A 20,635-nucleotide genomic window follows, 5' to 3' on the forward strand; every position below is an offset into this window, starting at 1 on the left:
ACTCGTGTCGATTCAGGAAAGGGAATCTTAGGTATCTCTGAAAGAAAGCCGTAGGCGTTAGGGATTTTAGGGATTTTTTTATCCTATCGCTCGGAGTGAGGGAACCCCAAACTCAAGGACGAACTTTGCTTCACTCTGTACTTTTTTACTTCCTTTGATGTTCACCGACGAAGGATATTAAGTTTCAGGGCAAAAGAAATTCCATCATTCCTAACGCCGACAAATATCATTTATTCGGTTTTCTTAGCTAAGCATGGAAGGAAGAAGAAGCGGTCAAAAATGATTCCCATTTCGAAACGGGAACTAAGAATGTTTCAAATGGGAACCGACATGTATAACATTTAGAATAAAATTTTATTTAGATTGGTGCTATTTGAAGCGCGGTTGAATACAAAAATGCGCAATTAAGAATATTTATTTTATAGCTGTTCTCCAAAGATTATTTCAATGCAAAACAGATTTCAGTGAAATGGGCCCGATAAATAGTTTTATAAGCTTAAAGCAATGAACCGTTATAAGTTATTGTTATTGATTTAGATTTAATGGATCTAGTATCATAAACTTGCTAAAATGTTTTAAAATTTATTCAACGCAATCGTGAAATTTAAATCTTTATTAATAGATGAGCCAAAGGAGTTGTAAAAAAAGAAATTTAAAATAAGAGTGCTCATCAGCGGTGATCTTCTTTTAAAAAGAAATTATTTTCATAAGTATACAGAATTGGCTGCCAATCTGCCTATATTCCAAAGTTCAGCCTCGTGAAAAAAAAATTATTCGGCAATTTTCTACAAGCGAAGATATACGATCAAAATGTCTTCATCGATTTCTTCACAGTGCCAGGAGTTCGTGTTTCCGGTTAAATACTCGCGGTTGTCGATTCGACATCATGCGGAAGATCCGCACTTTATCGTGGAAACGTTTCGCTCAACTGGGGACAGGCATTATATTATTCTCGAAAAATGAAACTGAATCCATTAAATCCCTTCATTGTAAAGGGCTTCATTAAATTATTTAATAATTGTCAGAAAGTAAATAGTTGTTTACTATCATTGAAGTAATTAAAAAAATTTACCTAAAACTATTAAACTATTTATTTTCCTATGCCTGAATCCAAACCTACTAGCGAAAATTTAAAAAGAGAATAAAAAAATGTGCGAAATTTTCTTGACATAAAAAATATCCGAAAAAAATTCACGTGTTTGCGCGTTAGCGTGTATCAAAAGTATATTTCCTATCTCTTTTTAGCAAAAATGCAATAGATCGAAGAAATGTGCTTGAACTTTTCCTCCTCCAATGCTCAACAGCAACGCATGAAACTTTCCATCAAACAAAGGGCTGTTGATTACTTTTGAGAAAGGATGTTCTCCTTTGGTAAACTTTTGGTGTTCTTTGGAATAGCATTTGCATCAGAATTCGATTCAAATATCCGCTCATTAGGAGCTGAGTGGTAAAGTAAGCGAAGCATCATAAGAAAAATCAAAATAATGGGAGCTCCTCCTTCTGCGTTTCTATGCAGCTGCATAACGACACGTGGCGAAACATAGATTAGGATGAGAATAAAAATGTCTCAGTCGCAGATAATACTGTACGACTTATTTCAGCCGTAGCGAAGATGCAGTTTCAGGGGACGCAGGCGAGAAAGCAATCCATTATCATTTTATAATGTCAGTTGATGGAGGCAATAAAAAATATTCATTATCACACTTTTGCTTTATGATATGTATATTATTTTTGCTTCAAATTTCGGAACAGGGTTTTTAATGATGATATAGTGACAAGAACTCCTTTAAAGTTTAATAATAATGTAGACAACCTAGCCGATTTTTAACATTTTTTATGTATCCGTATATGATAAGAATGCAATACAAAAATAGGCTGAAAAGCAGGAGCTCTTTCTTAAGCGGTGTCACGAAATGAAAATAAAACATAAAGCTTGCAAATACAGTGTAAGTATAACAGATAGTATGACAGTAAAAAAAAAAGAAAAAAAGAACGTATATGAAATATTGGTAATCTGAATAGCAACAGTACAACTCGATAAACATGCGTGTTATAAGTAGGTTTACCGGCTATAAAGAGATTCGATTGATTTAGTACACGATTCTTCAAATAAAGGTCAATTATTATTCACACACATTGAAGAGCTCATTTCGTCCGATTGCTACCGATTTCAATGGGAAATACTTGGTTCTAGATTATCTACTTATCCTATTATATTATTTTTGACCGCAAATGATACAAGACGCATTTATATGAAATGATACAGTCAATAAATAAACTGGAAGAGAATAGGGGATTTAAAAGAGGAACATGTTTTTAAATATATGTATTTCAACACTTGAAATGCATATTCATCTTTTAAACCACCGTTCTCATACAGGCGCTGGACAGGAATATTTTATTAAAGCATCATGATTTCTCATTGGCCCATTTTGAAGAGGGTTGTGATGACATCCAATGGAAGGCAAGGATAAAGTTCAGCATCTTACGAAAAAAAATATAGTTATTTTAGCATAGTTTTTATTTTTTTTTCCTGTACAAAGAAAAAATATTGTGATCATCAAAAAATTCGAATTCGAAATGTTGGCAAAATGTTAAGTTTAAGACTGAATACACTTTTGGAATGATGCCTGTCTGTCAACACGAAGGTGCTTTGAGATGGATGGGTGAAATTCGGCAAGTGATCCTTGCACCACATGGGAATATTTCGATCAAAATTTGAACAGAATTCATTCCTGTCTGTCCGGCTCTCCGAGTCAACACGGTCATTACAACATTTGGAAAGATGAATAATAAACATTTCATCTATAGATTTGCTGCGATGCAGCTGAGATTCGCCTGCATATTTTGAACCAAATCTGTCTGTCCGTCTGCCGTTCGGCATTTTCGCATGCACGCAAACGTGATGACTCAAACATGTAACGAGTCAAATAAAATAAATGGAATTGAAAATGTCATCTTGCGACTAAAGTTGCGGTTCCATGCCCCATTTTGGTTTCAACCGGTTGGGAAAAAAAGGTATCCTTAAATACACATTCGATTTTCGCGCACTACATACGAAAGGCAGGCTCGAAATGCCGCATGCAGAAAATCACCAATACCCACAGATTCATTAAAAATGTTAGATTCGAGTCAAAGATCAATATTTCGCAATTGTTATTCGCCATGTCATGCATTCTTAGGTTCACAATTTACTTTACTCAAGGCTCGGGAAAGGAGGAGAACACTTTTCTGAGAGAATGTACGAAAAAGTTTTGAGAAGGACATGACTGCCTTCTTTATTATATTTCGAATGGATTTGCAACAAATGGAAAGATCCGAGAAATATCAGCTACCATTTCTTGCTTCAGAAATGACTCCATGGACATGTACTTTATCGTATCGCACTCAACAATAGTGTTAAATGTTGTTTGATATTAGGTCGGCAGTTTTAATACTTCTATCTTGAAAATGATTTTTGACCTTCATCTAAGATTTCATAAAAAAAATAATGTAAAATCAAATAAAAGACGTGAAAGTAACAAACAAATATTATTTGATATTTGGCAAGAAATTTTAATGCTTCGATCTTTAATGACAGCAGTAGACCGAACGTACCCTTTTGTTTTTTATAATTTATATATCGTAATATATGCCAGATAACGTAATAAAAAAAGTATATCCAGTGAGTGAATTGTTGTTGCCGGGGCTGCATGATAGAATTCTATCGCAAGAACTTTATGAGCTGCTTGATACTTTTTACATCAGTATTTTCAAATCAATTCTATAATAGATTTTAAAGTTAAAAATCATTCCCTTGATAAAAAAAAAATGTTTAGTTAATAAAGTAATTCCATTATAAGAAAAGAATTTTTTAAGGAATTTTCTTAAAGATCGGTCCAAGATTTAAAAAAATTATATACCTAACTTGAAAACATTTTTGTAAAGATCCTTTTCGCGAATTTACTAAATATAACGATTGGAATTGTTTGAAGATGATACGATTTGGATGAAACATCTTGAGAAACAGGGATGGTTGTAAATGATTAGCAGATTCTTCAAACATGGCTCACCCAAATTCGCAGTAAGGCACTTGACGAAATAAACCAGAAGACAAAAAATAATGAGGAGCGATATTTTTTTTATTTTGGAAAGATTCAAAAGAATGGAGATTTTTTTTTCGGTACATAATAAACTTGAACTTTGCATACTCATCACAATCTTAAATAAAAATTTTTGAAGTTTAAAATATTTCACCTTAGGATTGCTTAGTTACTATGTAAAAGCACACAAAAAAATGACTTTACATTTTATTCATTGCGAATAAAAAAAACAACTTATCTGCTGAAAATAGGAAGTCAAATATCAACAAAATGATGATTTCGAAAACGCTTCTTCGAATTCAAAAAAGAATTCAAAGAAAAGCAGATTGCTTATGAAATACTACTAGCTACGAAAGAGGCTTTTTCTTTTCATTTCGTCACGTAATATCAAGAATTTCATGAATAAGTCAGGATTTGTTTTTGATTCGCATTTGCAACTGCTTATTGAAATGTTTTAAAAAGTGCTCACTCGATTTCAATGAAATAATTTTAAAAAGCGTGAGATCATTTGATTTCAAAATCACGTCGCTTCAGTGTTTTCAATGCAATTATTCACGCTTCACCCATTTTAATCGTTACAGGAATCTTTCCTTATGAATGGACGTATTAATGGATTATTTGACCTTCGGGTGACCAAGTGAAGCAATAAAAATGAACTTAAAGTCAGTTTCTGGCTAATGTTTAAAATTTAAAAATGATAGTGCTTTCAGTATTTTTGTAGCTGGATTTTAAACTATTTTATCATGAATTCTGAGATGATCGCTTTCCTCAAGGGGAAAAAAAAAAAAAAATTAATGCATAAAAAAAAACTATATTTTTATTTAAGGTCACTAAATGCCTGAAAACTGCTCTGTAAGCATTCATCATCCACAATATTTGAGTGCAGCAATGAGCTTTCTACCTCTTCAGAAAAAAAACAGAGAAATTGTAGGGAAATTTTACAATCTTAGATAGCTAACAGAATTAAAAAAGGATTTAGTTTAATTTCGTTAACTCGTTTCAAAGCAACACCAGGGCTATTTCGGGACGAACCTCGTCATTTTGAGCCGCGGTCAGATGACGAGGATGGCACCTGAGCAGGCATCCCGTTCTCCCTCTCCAAGTTTCTATGCCGCACCTGAGGGAGGACGATGGGTCCCGACGGATTTAACGTGAATTAAATCTGCTTACAAGACGGTTCTTCGATGGAACCAGGTCTTGAACCTGAAACCCCCCGATTCCAAAGCCCAGATCTTACCACCATGCAGCTCAGAAAGAATAAAATAGCGAAACAAACGGACGAAAAAAATCGTCGTTGGCATTATGAAACTGAACCAAAAAGAGGTTTTTGCAGAATTTCGTCCGAATAGAGAATGCGCGCTGCATTTTCTAAAGAAGCTATGAGGCTTTTGTACCTTTCTAAGCGCAATAGAGCCATGCTATCAGCCAGACATTTTGACTTGAATTTATCGGACGAGGAGCGGCACCTTGCAAACGAAACTTGACAACAATCACTGCGAAAGGAGTGTGAATAGTTGGGCGGCTAAATATTTATGTCCCTCAAACATTAATGACGATTACTGCTCTTATTATTATTATATGATTGATACAGCAGTAATCAGTGATTGATACAGCATGATTATTGTGATGGTATGATTTAAAAAAAATATACAACAAAAAAATCTTTTAGGAGATCCCAAGATTTAGGAAGTCCACCCGGCAACCTGAGAGATTTTTAAAGCATATCATATTAAAGTAGTAAGTTACTCTTGGGAAATGACAGACACCATTAAAAAAAACACATGATGAAACAACAGCTTCTGCCAAGCGTAGTCGGTGCGTTATCTGTCGTAGAAAGCTCGATGGGAAAAAAAAAATATCAAGAAATGTGAAAAGTGAAACCGCTTTGGTTGCAAACACCACAAAAACAACAATACTGCGTGAATGCAATAATCAAAACTATGAATTCATTTCAATTGAATATATTGCATTCGAATTCATAATCCTAATTTGAATGAAACATCATTTTATCAAGTATTCTGTAGCAACTCTATCATATTTTCTTTTTCTTTTTTTTTTCGCGGGCTACAGATGTTATAGATATTATTAAATGATTTTAAAAGCTGAATTTTGAGTTTTATGTGATATGACAAACAAATACGTTTTTCTTTAATGATGAGGTCACGAAACGATCCCTCATGGCCTTATATGTTTAAAAGTATCAACTATTCATCCAAAGATTAATAATTAATAGCAATGCTAAAAAGTTTTATTTATGAAAATATCTATTAAAAATTGATACATAATTTTCAATTAGACCAAAAATTGTTGTTGTTTTTTTCAATATACATATTTATTAATTTATGGTTTTGAACGAAGCAAGATGAATGGAATAAATTTATTCAATAAACAGTTTTAGTCGCTTTTTCATTCAAGTAAATTCAGATTTTCTTTATTATTTACAGACATCATAATATGAACTGAGAGTAAAAATGAGAGTAAAGACCTGAATCAGAGAAGTGTATACATATCGAATCTAACGACCCCTTCAACAGAAAATGCTAATAATAAACCGAATAATTGTTTAATGTGAAAACATGTAACTGATTCCTTCAGAACCATCACACGTGTTTGCGTTGCAGTTAACAATGTTGATTCTTTCTGCAGCGCATTCGGGGACACCGAATTCTGTTTCCGTATTATTCCCTCATCTACGATTATATTTTTCATGCGGCATCATTCTAAAAAATTACTACGCAGTTTTTTTTATTAATAAAGTGCAGCATTAATACAGCCAAGTGCTAAATGTCAACATTTTCTAAAAGCCATAAAGAAGTCATTTTTTAAGGATACTTTAATACAAAAATCTAAAACGAAATTTCATTTATAATATCGTATCTTCATGCACGTATTATTTCCTCTCTAGTCTAAAGAAAGGATGAGATACGTTAGTCTAAGCCATCGCTGTTCAAGAGTAGAAGAGAGTAAAAGAGACAGAAAATTTTTCTTCAGTGATTTTACAATGAGTTTTTGATAGGAATTTCTTTGACACTTGCAGTTTTAGGAACGAAAAATTCAAAAAACGAGAAGCAATCTTTAAAAGAATGTTGCAAACATTAAGGATTTTTATCCCTTTACTTGGTGAGTGGGAAAATGCTAAAGTGCAATGCTAAGTTATGGAAGTTTTATAGAGTGTGTGTTGTTGTTGGAATGAGATCAGGAAATAAGAGAGCATTTTAGAATGAAGTTAATATGGGCTAAATTAAGATAAAAATTAGGAAATGAATTAGAATTTAAATTATATTTAAAGATATCATTACATACATACATATATATTAGAAAATTAAATATATATTTGTCATTAAAAACGAGGTATTAATTTCATATTTGAATTTCCAAGCGCATTTTAAATCTTTCAGGAACATATTTCCAAAATATAAATCTTTGCATATCTCAGATTCGAAATCTCTTTGGATTCTTGAATGCATTTACGGTTAAGCATAGACTCGACATCTTCAAAAAAAGAAGAAAAAGTAAAAAGTCTCCCAAGCATTGAAGCTTAGAAAACCCTGCGCTAAATTTATTTATAAGCTTCAAAATACTTTATGTATATTTAAAACTTATGTACATTTTAATTATGTATACTAAATTTATGTATATGCTGTTTAATTGCAATTAAATTTGTAGTACATTCAAAAAAGAATTATATATTCACCAATATAGATTCATTTAGGTTTTAAAAATTTTTCAATTCAAGACGTTTGTCATGATTTGGTGCTTTTCTTGGATTTAAAATTTATATCAGATAAATATTTTGCCACATCAACCATGAAAAATAAATCTTGCAACCCAGCCGGATAAGAAAAATAGCTGAAACTGACATAGTTTTTTTCTTTCTAATCCGATAATTGTTTAGAATCTGGCAATAAGGAAACAAAGAACTTCAATGTAAAAGGTCAATCTAAGATATTCAATCTCTGATTCACTTTTTTTAAAGCAGATGATTACTGATATAAAATGATGATGTTACTAAATCGGTATATTTAGTGGGCCAAAAGACATATTCCAGGTGAGTTATCCATCATTAGAAAAATTAAAAATAAAATGTATGTCACCAAATTTATTGAATGACTTGAAATCAATGAACACTTTCCGACTATTCTCACATCTTTGAAAGAAAACTACCGACTACGAGTTGTGATTGTAATGCGGGGTTTTTAATTTCTCTTATACGAAGTATACGAACGCACAAATGCAACACGATATCTGCAAATTGTAAAGAGTTATGAGTGTAAAACTGGATATACAATTTTAACAACTGAAGTAAAGATTTATACCACATTTCAAGTAAAATCCATTCAATGGCCGACGGTTTGTCGGTCTCAAGCAAATGTGATAATACAAAAACGCTACGAGTTAGATAAATGAATTTGGTATCTAATCTTGTTATTTAAATTGTTATTTTGTGTCAAATTTTGGTTTCCATCGATCCATAAAAAAGCAACCAAAAAGCTGGCCTGGTTTTCTTTATAATATTACGAGGCAAAAAAAAAAAAAAAAAGCACTTGTTTGCGGCATTGAAAATAAAGCTCTGAATGCTCGTGGCTTTCATAGTTTTGTTCAAGATGAATACGTTTTATACTTGGGAGAAGGAGGTTAATACTTTAATTAAGAAATATGCTGGATAGTTTGGGAGAGACTACACCCACAAGTTTTATTGCAACATCCTGAATTTTAAACGTACTTGAATTCTTATTGGATGTAAAATTCTTTTGTTGTTATAATTTCATATTCAGTCAAAGTTCATACGCAGCTAAATTTTACATCTCTCTCTCTCTCTCTCTTTTTAGTTTTTACTTTTCGAAGCTTTAAAATATCAAAAACGAAAGTGAAAGAAGAAAAAAGGAAGACGTAACGGCAATAATAAATTAAAATATCATAAATACAATAAAAAAAATTTAAATGACATGCAACTGCATTAAGCAAAACATTTCATGATGGGAATAAGAATGAATTCAAAAAATGTTTCAATTAAATTTTCTCTTATTAATCTAAAAAGAAAAACTTAATACGCCGGTGAATGAAAGTAATAGATCTTTGAACTTAACAAAATAAATAGTTTAAACTGAAATATCTGAATTTATTAGTCTAATTACTTTTCTTGTTGAATGCAATTCTTTACTTTTATAATAATTTCCAACCTGTAATAATCTTGGCATTAAGAGTGTGGATTCTTTGTAAAATTATTTTATGATATCAGTAGATGAATCAGTTGGGAAGGGGGAAAAATGATACAAAATCTTTCAGCAATTCCACTATTTGATATTTTATCCTAAAGAATTCATGGACAAGATATATAACCCCAAGAAAAGTAATACAGTTTCGTTAGAAACAGAATCACACTAAAAATAAATATAGGTGGCGAATAAAAAAAATGTCATGACCTAGAAACAAGCTTTCAAATGAATTCTTTAAAACTATACCATAAAAGATAGGTACATATTTACAAGGAGATAGAAAAATATTTGCTACAATTTTTTTCGTGCTGCTTTCAATATCAAAGTCACCGCAGGTATTTTGAAGATAGTGACAGCGTGGGGGAGGTAAATATTTCAGTATTTGTCGAACGCGGCGTCAGAAAGTTTGCTTTCTCCTATCACATAAATTCTTGCAGCAGTTTCAGGAAATCCGAGCTGAGTCACTGCAGATACAGAGTCACAAAATTGTCCCTTTATACAGGATATGCTTTCTATTGGATCATTTTTTTATATTGAAATGTGTCTTTTTTTTCAACTGCTCAAAACAGCAAGTGAGGTTTATCTTGGAAAACCACTTGGCTTATCAGCGAAATTTAACGATCTTTCCAAGTAACTTCTTTTTTCAATTAATGAAATACTACTAAATCTATATCTGGGTTATACGCAAGAAATAATCCTGCATAAGTGCCAAATTTCACTAACTCTTTTAAAAGATGATTTAAAATTTCTCTGTACATATTGTAAATATGAATACATCTATTCGTTCTTCGTATCGTGTCGTTCAGACATTATAAATATTTCAATTCCTCACTCACCGTTAACAGCAATATTATGACTAAATCTGCAGCCAGATCGAGCTGAAACATTGCCAGGAGTGACTCGGAGAGTTTTTCTTTACTTTATGTAATCTTCATTCTGTAATTTACATTCCAGAATCAAATTTGACTTGCTTTGTATGATAGTGCAACACTTTGGCATTCAAAAATGGTCTTACATTTTTCTCTTCTGGTAATATTGATGAAGAATTAGAAGTTCAAAGCAACAAATTCCGAAATATTAGAATGATTATAAAGTGTAGAAAATCTGAGTTACGTCGTCTAGTATCTAGTCAAGTAAGTTAAAGCTATATTTCCCACTGTCAGTCCGAATATGTGATACCATGAAATACCAGTGTGCTATGCTAAATATCCTGGCCGCATAAGAAAGCTTATTCCAATTCAATTCAAATTATTTCATTTTAAAGCTATATAGCAGAGCCATTCGGCTGGAGCGGGGGAGGGGGGGGGTAATTCATCGTTTCCAATATCCACACAACACTAAAGCAAAGATATTTGGCATCAGATGCAAGTAAATGAGGGGGGAAACGGAAAGTAATATGATGTATAAAAAATTTCAAATAAATGCTTAACGTGCCGTATCTGCGCTATAAAATTACACGGTAAGGGAAAACGAAAGAATAACAAGACTAGCTGCGAAACTTAAGAAAAGCGATGACAAAAAAGATTTTGGTTCCGAAAAATTTTACTTTTCTACATAAAATTAAAGAAATTATAGACATTCATTCAAGACATTATAGACACGTGATATTCAAAGCTAGTTCACGAGCCTTGAGGGGAAGCATTTGAAAAGTTTCCATGAAGGATTTCAGAATACTAAGCATAAGATGTATTTACGAGTATCGAAAGATATCAAAAAGTACAGTTTTAATGAAAAAAAAAAACCTAATGTATGGTACATGATTTGTCGCGCCTCGTCAAATAGTGTATATTTAGAATGATTCGGCTGGAAATTGTTGTCGCCCTGTAAATCCGCTTACCTTTTTATTAAACGCATGAAGTCTTGCAATTATTTTCATTGATTGATTAATACTGCATATTTTCTAAGATGGTTCTGGCGTATAATTATTCACTGCATACGATATCACAATTTTCTTGTTTCTTAAACAAAATGTCATCACCATTCATCCCTCACGCCTTGGGGAAGTTTTGAGCGTATTGCGGTTCAGTCATGCTCTCATCATTCAGAAGATACACAGAATCCTTCCAAGCATCTCTTAATTATTGGATTTGATGATAAACGCTTCGCCGCAATTTACAGGTTCGGGGCAAAATAGAATAGCTATACAGAAGAAAAAAACCAGTGTTTCTGTAGCTAGTTTGTTAAAAAAATATTCATTATAAACCGAAAAAAAAGTGATTTCGAAAATAATTTAATGAAACTAAATTCGGCTTTCGTTTATTTTAAAGTTTTTTTTATATCTCTAAAACAATTTTTTTCTTTGATTTTTCATTTTGAATAATAATGTGCCAGTTAGTTGCTATGAAAAATAGAGTTAATATCGATATTGCTTGATATTTTGAAATTTTCTTTTAGAACAATCGCACTTTCGATTTTGCAAAAAAATGTTTTATAATTGTAAATCTGTACATCAAAAACCATGCCTTATAATAACAGATGAAGTACGCAGTCAAGTCCTTTTCATTCTTATTCCTAATGATATATTCAGTCGGCCCTCACCATTTTTCTTCTGTAACTATCATAATTAGTTCCTAATGAGAATGTAATGAGTATTCTGCTGAGAAAATTCACATTATAAAACGGCCCCCCGCCCAAAAAAATATATATATATACATATGCAGGTTACCAGTATATATTATACATGTTGTCAAAACTCATTTACTAATCGATATACATTTCGTTTCGAAATATCATAACATAGAAGCTGAATTACTTCCATATATATGAAAAAGAAAAATAATAATTATTTTTATGCAGTTTTTCAATTTTCTATTATGCATGGAAACGAATGTAAAATAGATGAGAAATACTCATTATTATGTAGCACAGCTCATCAAATGCGAAATGCATCAAGATCAAGAATAAAATAAATTACCTGCAAGCAACTTCGATAACCTTTTTACAAACATTTTCCGCAGTGCATATTGGGAGAATTCGGACGCGATTTCCATGAAACGTTATCGACGGCTGAACTGAAGTCCTTCCAATCGCCCACAAAACAGTCGAAGAAGGCTTCTCCACAGGCAAGGAAATGAAAGAAACCCATATAAACCGAATGACTTGAAACAAAAAAAGCTATGGAGTACTGTGCTCAGATTTATAGTCAATTATATTTCGCAAATAGTTTTAACAGCCTAACTTGTGTAACAATCATCGTAAACTTGTTATGATATGTTATAATGGGCACTGACATCGCGATTCTCCTTGAGTTTAATATGAATTTACTTTTAAGGCACTTTTGATCCGATGTATAAATGTTTCTTATAGAAAAGCTTAAGCGATCATTTTAAGTGCCAAAAATATCATAAAAAAAAAAGGCTTCAAAGGCAGTTGGCAATTCCAAATGATACCTCAATTACAAGATATTATAACTATTTAATTAGCGAAGTATTCAGATGAAAGTTCAGAGTTTCTTCCGTTGTGAAACAAGTGCAATGAATTAGGAGTCGGCGCGATATGCGATGTCACAAATAAAAATGGTTGCAGTTCCAACTGAAAAATTATATCGTTCAATTTTTTCTTTGATAAAACTCCTTCAACAAGCACTTGTTCTGAGATGCTAAGAAATGCCTGATGTTGCCTTGATGTTGGTTTCTTATTGGTTGGTTAGGAATCTTTCGAAATGTTGAGGATTTATTTATATTGCATGTCATCACAATGTATGCAGAAGAACACAAACATTGATATCCAAGTTTCCAGCATCCTTCTAGAAAATCCATTTACAGAACGGTTTAGCGATTACAAATGACAGGATTCTTACTTTTTCAGGAAAAGATGAGTCGCTATACAAGTGATACAGAAAATGATATTTTGTCTTTTTCAAATTTCTCTCATGCTAGTGTACGAACAGACAGTTGTGGACTCACTGTTTCAGAAACGACAATGCAGAGAATACTTCAACTCATAGAGCATTTGTGGGTATGGTAAAGCAACGTATGGGCATCCGTAGAGCATTTGTGGACTGCAAGGACAACTACAATCAGATCATGATCAGCCTCTCGAGTTTTGCAATTGGGCTCCACTTCAGGTTGAATGAAAACCTTCTTCCCTCAGAAATGCAGTTTGGAGAAAGGAGCTTCACTTTAATCGAATAATTAATTATCAAAGTGACCACTTTTCACACTTTCTTCACACAAGAAGCTGATAATCAGTAACAATTAAACTCAGAAAAAAATCAGACATACTTTAGCATATTGTAGTACAAAATAGGACCATGGCGTTGTATTTGAACTCTTTGACTTTCTACAGACATAGTCATAACAAGATGATGTTTCTCTTCATTATATGTCAGCTGTAAGATATTTTTCGTGACTGCATTCCTTGATAGATAGATTGGCTTATAAGAATTTTTTTTAATTTCTTCCTATACCTCCTTACTTGATGTTTATTGGTTTTTATTTATGGGGTTTGGTTTAGTTATATTAACTTCGCGTTTTAAAGCAACACTAGGACTATTTTGCGAAGGACTTCGTAATTTTGAACAGCGGTCAGATGACGAGGCTCCACCTGAACTGGCACCCCCTCTCCAAATTTCCACGGCACACCAGAGGGAGTACATTTGGCCCTGATGGATTTAGCGTGCACCGGATCTTCTTACACGACAGTTCTTTGGTGAAATTGGATCTCGAATCTGAAATTTTCGGATTCCAAAGTCGCGAGCAGGCCACTGCGGAAGCAGATCGTTACAAGCGAATTCAAGAAGCCTGTGTCGATGTTATACATTTTGAACTGCATCGCGCGTATGCAAATATTGTAAGAATAATGCAGCATCGTATAGGTGCCGGAGATGTTAATTTTAAGCACTTTGATTAATGTGTTATTTGACTACTTCCTAAAATTTTATAAATGTGTCATGATGGAAATTTATTATAACGCTATCCTTTTAATAATCTTTTTTGATACGTTTATTATCCCTGAAAGAGACAATGAAACCACAAGCATCAATCCGTGATGCAGAAAAATGGTCTAAATCATTTTGACTTTAATTATCGCTACAATAGAAAAATGTGTAAAGAAAAAAAGTGTAAGAAAAATATTTTCCCATTAGTATTTTTTAATATGGGGGCCGCGTAACAATTTAATTTTCGAAATTTATTACTATTCTTCTCATCGGAAAATAAAATATTTTTATACAATTGGGTAACTTATTTATTGAAACATTGCAATTGGAAGTATATGTTTAAATGCAACCATTTAGGTAATAAACGCCAATTCTAGCCTTCTGAGACACTTCTATAAAGACCGAGTGTTGTAATCCGTTTTTCTTCTTTTTTTATGGTCTTTAAAATGTTTATTATAATCCTAGTAACAGACACAACTAAATCTAGAATAATGAACCTATGCTTCTGCTTAATACACGAAAGTATGTTTTCTTTCGTTACAGCGTGTCTGAAATCGAGATACTGTAATGCTTATACATTTGCTGTAATGCTTATGCAAAAAGAATTATAAATAAAGAATCCAATTTAAATTATTATGTTAAAAACAACTGCTTTTAGTTTATGAAAATACATTCTGAAAGGTTCATCACTTTAAAAGCACACACAACATTTCTTCCGATAGCGATGGAATATTGATATAATATTTACAATTTAGAAACCGGTATTTTCTTATCACCCCCCTTTGTCCACGTTTGCAACAAAATCAGCAAAAGTAACCTATTCAGACAGAATTTTTTTAAATCGAAAATTGATAGCAACGTACACTAGATTGATCAAGGCACAGGAAAAAGACCCCATTCCAATAACTAAACAAATCATTTTAATATAATCTTATTCATTTTAAATGTATCGGAACTAGAGAAAAAAATATGTATAAGTAAGATTAGTAACACAGAAAAGCTTAATTTCTGAAATTTAAAAACAATATTAACAATTTGATTCATTTTTCGTTAAAATTTATTTAAAATTTTGAAAAAAAAAAAAAAAAAACATGTCCCTCTATTATCCGAGATAACTATGAGCCAATTCTTGACTAAAAGTAGAGCAAAGATTGCGATGGCCTGTAAAACCATTCGGCTGCGGGGTAAGAGTATTCTAAATTCGAAACATAATTGCACTCACCTCCACCCTACACGCTTCTGATGGTGTGGTGTAAATGTTTGGAGAGGGTGTGCTAGCTCAAGTGTCGTCCTCGTCACCTGACAGCGATTCAAAATGACGAGGTCCGTCTATTACGTCCTAGCCCTAGAGTTCCTTAAAACGAGACGTTAATATAATCAAACCAAACCACCACACACGTGGACCTAATGCAGAATGATTTGGATGAAACGCTTCCGACGTCCTTCCGTTGGAATGATGTAAAACATTGGAGTTCTGTCATTATTTCAAAATAGGACTTAAATTAAATTGTTTACTGATTTTTCTTATCCTTGTGATGAATTATATGATGAACATTATGATGAATCTTTTACGATGAATTTTACAAATCGCATGGCAGCCTCATGTTAAAAATATCTAATGGATAAAAGTGACAAATACTTATAAGTTTTTATTTTATTATTTAGTTGTATGAATTTTTTTGGTACACAAGTCAGCACTTACCTTGCGATTGCCCTCCAAACATCTTTTCAACGAGTCGAACTTTTTAAGCGAGTTTCCCTCTTCTTTTCCGCCCCCGAAGGGATCATTCGTGTTATGGAGAGCAGCACAGAAAATTCTGTTTTCAAGTAAGACTCGAAATGCTTTTAGATAAAACGCGAATCTGCGTCTGCTATCAAGAATTTTCCTTTCTGTTAGAATTTCAAAAATTATTCTTACAATTTATTTCATATATTGTTAGTTCCTTTTGTGTATTTAATGTGCAACTAGAAATATAGAGATTTTTTTTTCTTCACGCAGCCAATATGTTAGTTTAAATTTAGATTTTTCACATGAAAGATTATGAAAGGAAATTAAAAAAGAGCCATTTTGTTTTCGTAAACTTTCAAGACTATTCAGTGTTTGATTTATTATGCTTATTATTATTTTTCTTAAGATTCATAAATTAAGTACAAATAATATTTTCTTAATTTGCAAACAGGTAACAAAAAAAAAATGTTGGAATAAAGTATCATAACTTTCTGCCTTTTGATCTGTTCCTGCAATTATTTTCTGCGGAACTTTCTAGTTATAATTTTTAACAATAAGCAACAAAATAAATTTGAAAAACACAATCTTCTCTTCTAATTTTGAATCTTAAGTATGAAAAAAATAAAACAAATATAAATCTACCGAAAATAAAGTGATTTATTTTATTAGAGGGAAAACACGAAACCAATACATTAAACACATGAAATAAAACATAAAAACACATGAAAATAAATAAATAAAAATTTAGGCTTTCATTGTGACGAAATTTTTTAATCACAAAATCATAATAACAATAACTTGCATTTATTCATTGGAAAAACATTTATTAAAGTGCGCCCGATAAAACTAAATATAAATTCTACAAAAATCAATGTTTGTTGGAAATTGCATTTCATGCGCATTTGTTTTACTTGACTTGTTTCACATGTGGTTTTTCTAACCATTTTCCAATCATTTCTCGATGCGCTGGAGCTTGCAAATTTAATACATGTTGTCAGTGACAGCAATATTCAGGTTTGGAGAATTTACCAGAAAATTGATTAAGCGAATTCATTTTTTATTTCCTACCTGGTAGTGATTTTAGAAAAAAAAAAAAATTGGTATCAAGAATCCATAGGATTTATAATATTTAATCATATACTAAAGACTAAAAGGTATTGAAAATAACAAAATTTTCCTTTTTAGTACACTAAATAAAGTGTATTTTTATAATTTTTGTACAACGAAAACCTTAAACGCAATTTTACTGTTTTATTTTTTTCGTATCCAAAGCCTGTGTAAGCCTTTAAGCGCGATAACTGAAAAACGCTTTGATCTAGAGGAATGAAATTTGTTAAAAGGTCATTGAAACACATTTGAAGACTCCCATCCATCTATGAAAGATCTCCGTTCAAAAGAAATTCTTCTATCCGAGCACAAATGAAGAAGATGATTATAAAACATAAAAGGCCAGAATGATAAAATCATGCCTTAGCATCTAAAGCGCAGATTCTTATCGAATTCGAGCCAAATCCTTCAACGGGTGAACCGTCTGTCGTTCAGTACATTCGCCTGCACGTGGATGAGATAACTAAAAAACTCAACTCCTTAAATAAATGTAATTTGGTAAATGATTTCCAAAACTGAGATTCTGTGTCCAGTTTTGGTGTCAATCGGCCGAAAAAAAGACTTCAAAAATGTATATCCATTTTTTTAAAAAATTATATTACGAAGTCTAAAATTCTCACATGTTGGACTCTGAAAATAAAAATCTGAACATTCTCGGCGTTACTCAAGGTTTACAGTATTTCCAATTCAAGGGAATTTATGAGTGTGTAAGCGAAAACATTTCGGTGACACCACTCCCCCCCGAGTCTCTTTTGCTGCGTGTATGCAAAGAAAATTCGATTTAGATTTAAAAATTTTGTTTTTAAGCGTGCCGAGGAATTTAAAAAAAATTATCTTTCTGCATATTTTCCTAGATTCTTGATTAGTGTCTCAATGAACAAGTGCCAGAGACATTCATCTTTACATTTACTTCATTTTCTGTCATTCATTTCCTTAAGTAATAAAGCAGAAGTTTTAAGAATTATCGCATTGAAATGTCTGATTTAATAAGAATTTGCTTATGCCTTTTTATTTTTAGAAAATGGAGCAGAAACTCTGAGAGAATATAAGCGATGAACAATGAATATGAGCGATGAATGTTTAATCTCAATCCAACTTTCAAAAGATTCACCAAGATTCTTTTGGGAGATTTGGAAAGATACATGTCCCAAAATAGATAGTGAAATTCTTAAAAAATGTTTGCAAATAATAAAAATGAACGTTGCAAAATTCAAAATACTTCTTTTCATAACTCAGTGATTCAATATATCTTACTCTGCACGCTCTATTTTGATTCATTTTTATTGCAATCAAAATTCTACTATGCATAGCAACTGAAATGATACCCTACAAATGAAATGTCTTTTCTTTCTTCAAATTCTTTTTACAGCCACGTTTCAGACATATAAGACTTTTGATTTGGTTAATGAGTTGTTTTTGTTGAAACGAGTTGCGTAAAAGCACTAGTGGTAAATTATAATATATCGATGACACTTGTGGGAAAGTATTCTTTCCCCATCCGGTTGTCATGGCCCTCATAGTTCTATGATAATGCATATTGATCCATTAAATATATGCTTGGATCAATAACTAATCCAACAAAAGGGAAGCACGCGTAGCAAATTTCTGGCATGCATGCTTTATCTGCCTCATCACTAAAGCTGGAGAGTAGGTGGTGATAGAGGACAAGAAAGAGGTCAGATTGGGTGTATACAGCAAGAGAGAGAGAGAGAGGGTTAGAGTTCCATTCCATTCTCCCATTTTCCTTTACTAACCAAAAAAAAAAAAAACTTATCGATAGAAATGAGAACCACAAAGGAGGATCTCAAAGGAATCGTAATTCTAAAGTTTCGGCAAACCAGACATGTTTTAAATTAATAGAAAGAAAATTATTTTCAATACTGTTGAATAATATTGCTAACGACCCGTTCTAAAGCAACACTATACGTTTAGTTTGAGACGGACCTCGCAATTTTGAACCGTGGTCAGATGACGAGGACGACACCTGAGCTGGCATACTCTTTCCAAAGTTCCATTGATTAGCTTGCATCAGACCCGCTTACGTTGGAATCGGTTTTCGAACGTGAAGTCCTCCGGATCCGCAGCCGATACCTTACCACCAGGCCATCGAGGCCCTTGCTGTAATATAATCTTCAAAACTGGATAAAATGTTGAAAAGTCTATGAATAAATTAAGAAGTTTGATGCTTTATTTTTTTTTCCAACTCGGAAAATATTTATTTAATTTTCAGTTTATAGCATTTATTTATTGAACTCCAAAAGTTGAATCATTGAAACTTTTTCAATATTTTTTTTTTGTCTATAAAATGGTTCACAGTGGGGTATCGTCTGATAATTCTCTCTCACTCTCCCCGTAAGTGAATATTCCTCTAAATCTGAAGTCCCCATTTTCGACATTTTATTTCGACTTAAATGAGCAAATTGAATTTGTTTTTGAGCATCCATTTTGAATGGTTCTCACTTTACTTACAAACAACTCGTTTATAATAGCATAATTTTCATAATAATTAAAAAAAAATTAATTTTAATTTTTCTGCTAAAATTTTGATATAGATACAAAATAATTACTAATACAATCAATACAGATAAATGAGTGAAAAAGAAGTGATAAATATAGCAATAAAATGCACCAATAACATTAATTTTGTATCTTTTTCCTAATTTGTGCATTTTTTAAAAATAAATAAATTTTCTTTTAGATATTAGATTTCATCGATCTGTATTTCATTCCCCTCCCCCTCAATGCCTCAGTCAGCATTTCAGATTGAAATTCAGAAAATCTGCTTACTTTAGCGTAATGTTCGAAATGTCAACGGTGACGAAGTATCTAGTGTTAATGCGGCATAATTCTTAACAAAGAATTTTTTTTTTTTTTTTTTTTTTGCATGAGCCATGGTATATGTAAGTAACTGTGCACGTGCACCCGTCAAACGGAAATCGTCTGCCGACATTCACCCCTGTTATGAGCAGCAGATGTGCGTTGGCAGTAGGCCAGCAGTTCGAATACCGACTGCACATGAAAAAGGGGAAAATCTTTAAAATGAACTGAAATAACAAGTTACGTTTCTCAAATTAACTTTTTATAAATAAAAGAATATACTTGGAAACTTCTGCCGACGAATAAAAATTTTAATGATATACTTTTCATTTTTTTGTAACATCAAATATGTCTATACTTATGTAGTTCTGTACCCGTTAATAAGCTTGGTATCTATATTCGAATGGTTCAACTTTTAATTTAATTCTCCGATTCTCTTCATATTTATAGAATTATGCCACCTTATGTACCGGCTGAGCGTGAATACGATAAATACAAATGGCAACGAGCTAGGTGGATGAAATTCGGAATGCGCTCTTTCCATCAAAACTGTTGGTCTGTATCGAATTTTGAATAAAATGGTGGAATAGAAAATATTCTTTTAAAACGCAAATATTCGATTTATTTTCTTTGGTTACTAAGATTGTTTCAGTATATGCTTCAATCGCAAAGAATAAAAGTATGTAAAGGAAATAATTATTCCATTCCTTTCTATTCTCGAGGACGCTGGCATTCAAAATTACATTTATTTTAGTTATTGCTTTTCTTTTTATGAATGTTGTCTAGTATAAATATTTCATGTTAA

At 32.2% G+C, this 20,635-nt stretch overlaps 1 protein-coding gene across 5 annotated transcripts in view; it reads right to left on the reverse strand.

The window, feature by feature from the left end:
- Positions 1 to 20,635, reverse strand: part of LOC129963219 (dystonin-like) — a 319,384-nt gene that overhangs the window by 253,310 nt on the left and 45,439 nt on the right. The window contains exon 1 of one of the 5 annotated variants that reach the window (XM_056077410.1): positions 12,213 to 12,303. The exons of the other annotated variants lie outside the window; for them this stretch is intronic. Coding sequence (XP_055933385.1) covers positions 12,213 to 12,288 — 76 coding nt within the window. The 5' untranslated portion in view covers positions 12,289 to 12,303. Of the gene's footprint in view, positions 1 to 12,212; positions 12,304 to 20,635 lie in introns of those variants that run through there. 5 annotated transcript variants of the gene reach the window in all.

Source organism: Argiope bruennichi, chromosome 3, assembly GCF_947563725.1.
Source record: "Argiope bruennichi chromosome 3, qqArgBrue1.1, whole genome shotgun sequence".
NCBI lineage: Eukaryota > Metazoa > Arthropoda > Arachnida > Araneae > Araneidae > Argiope > Argiope bruennichi.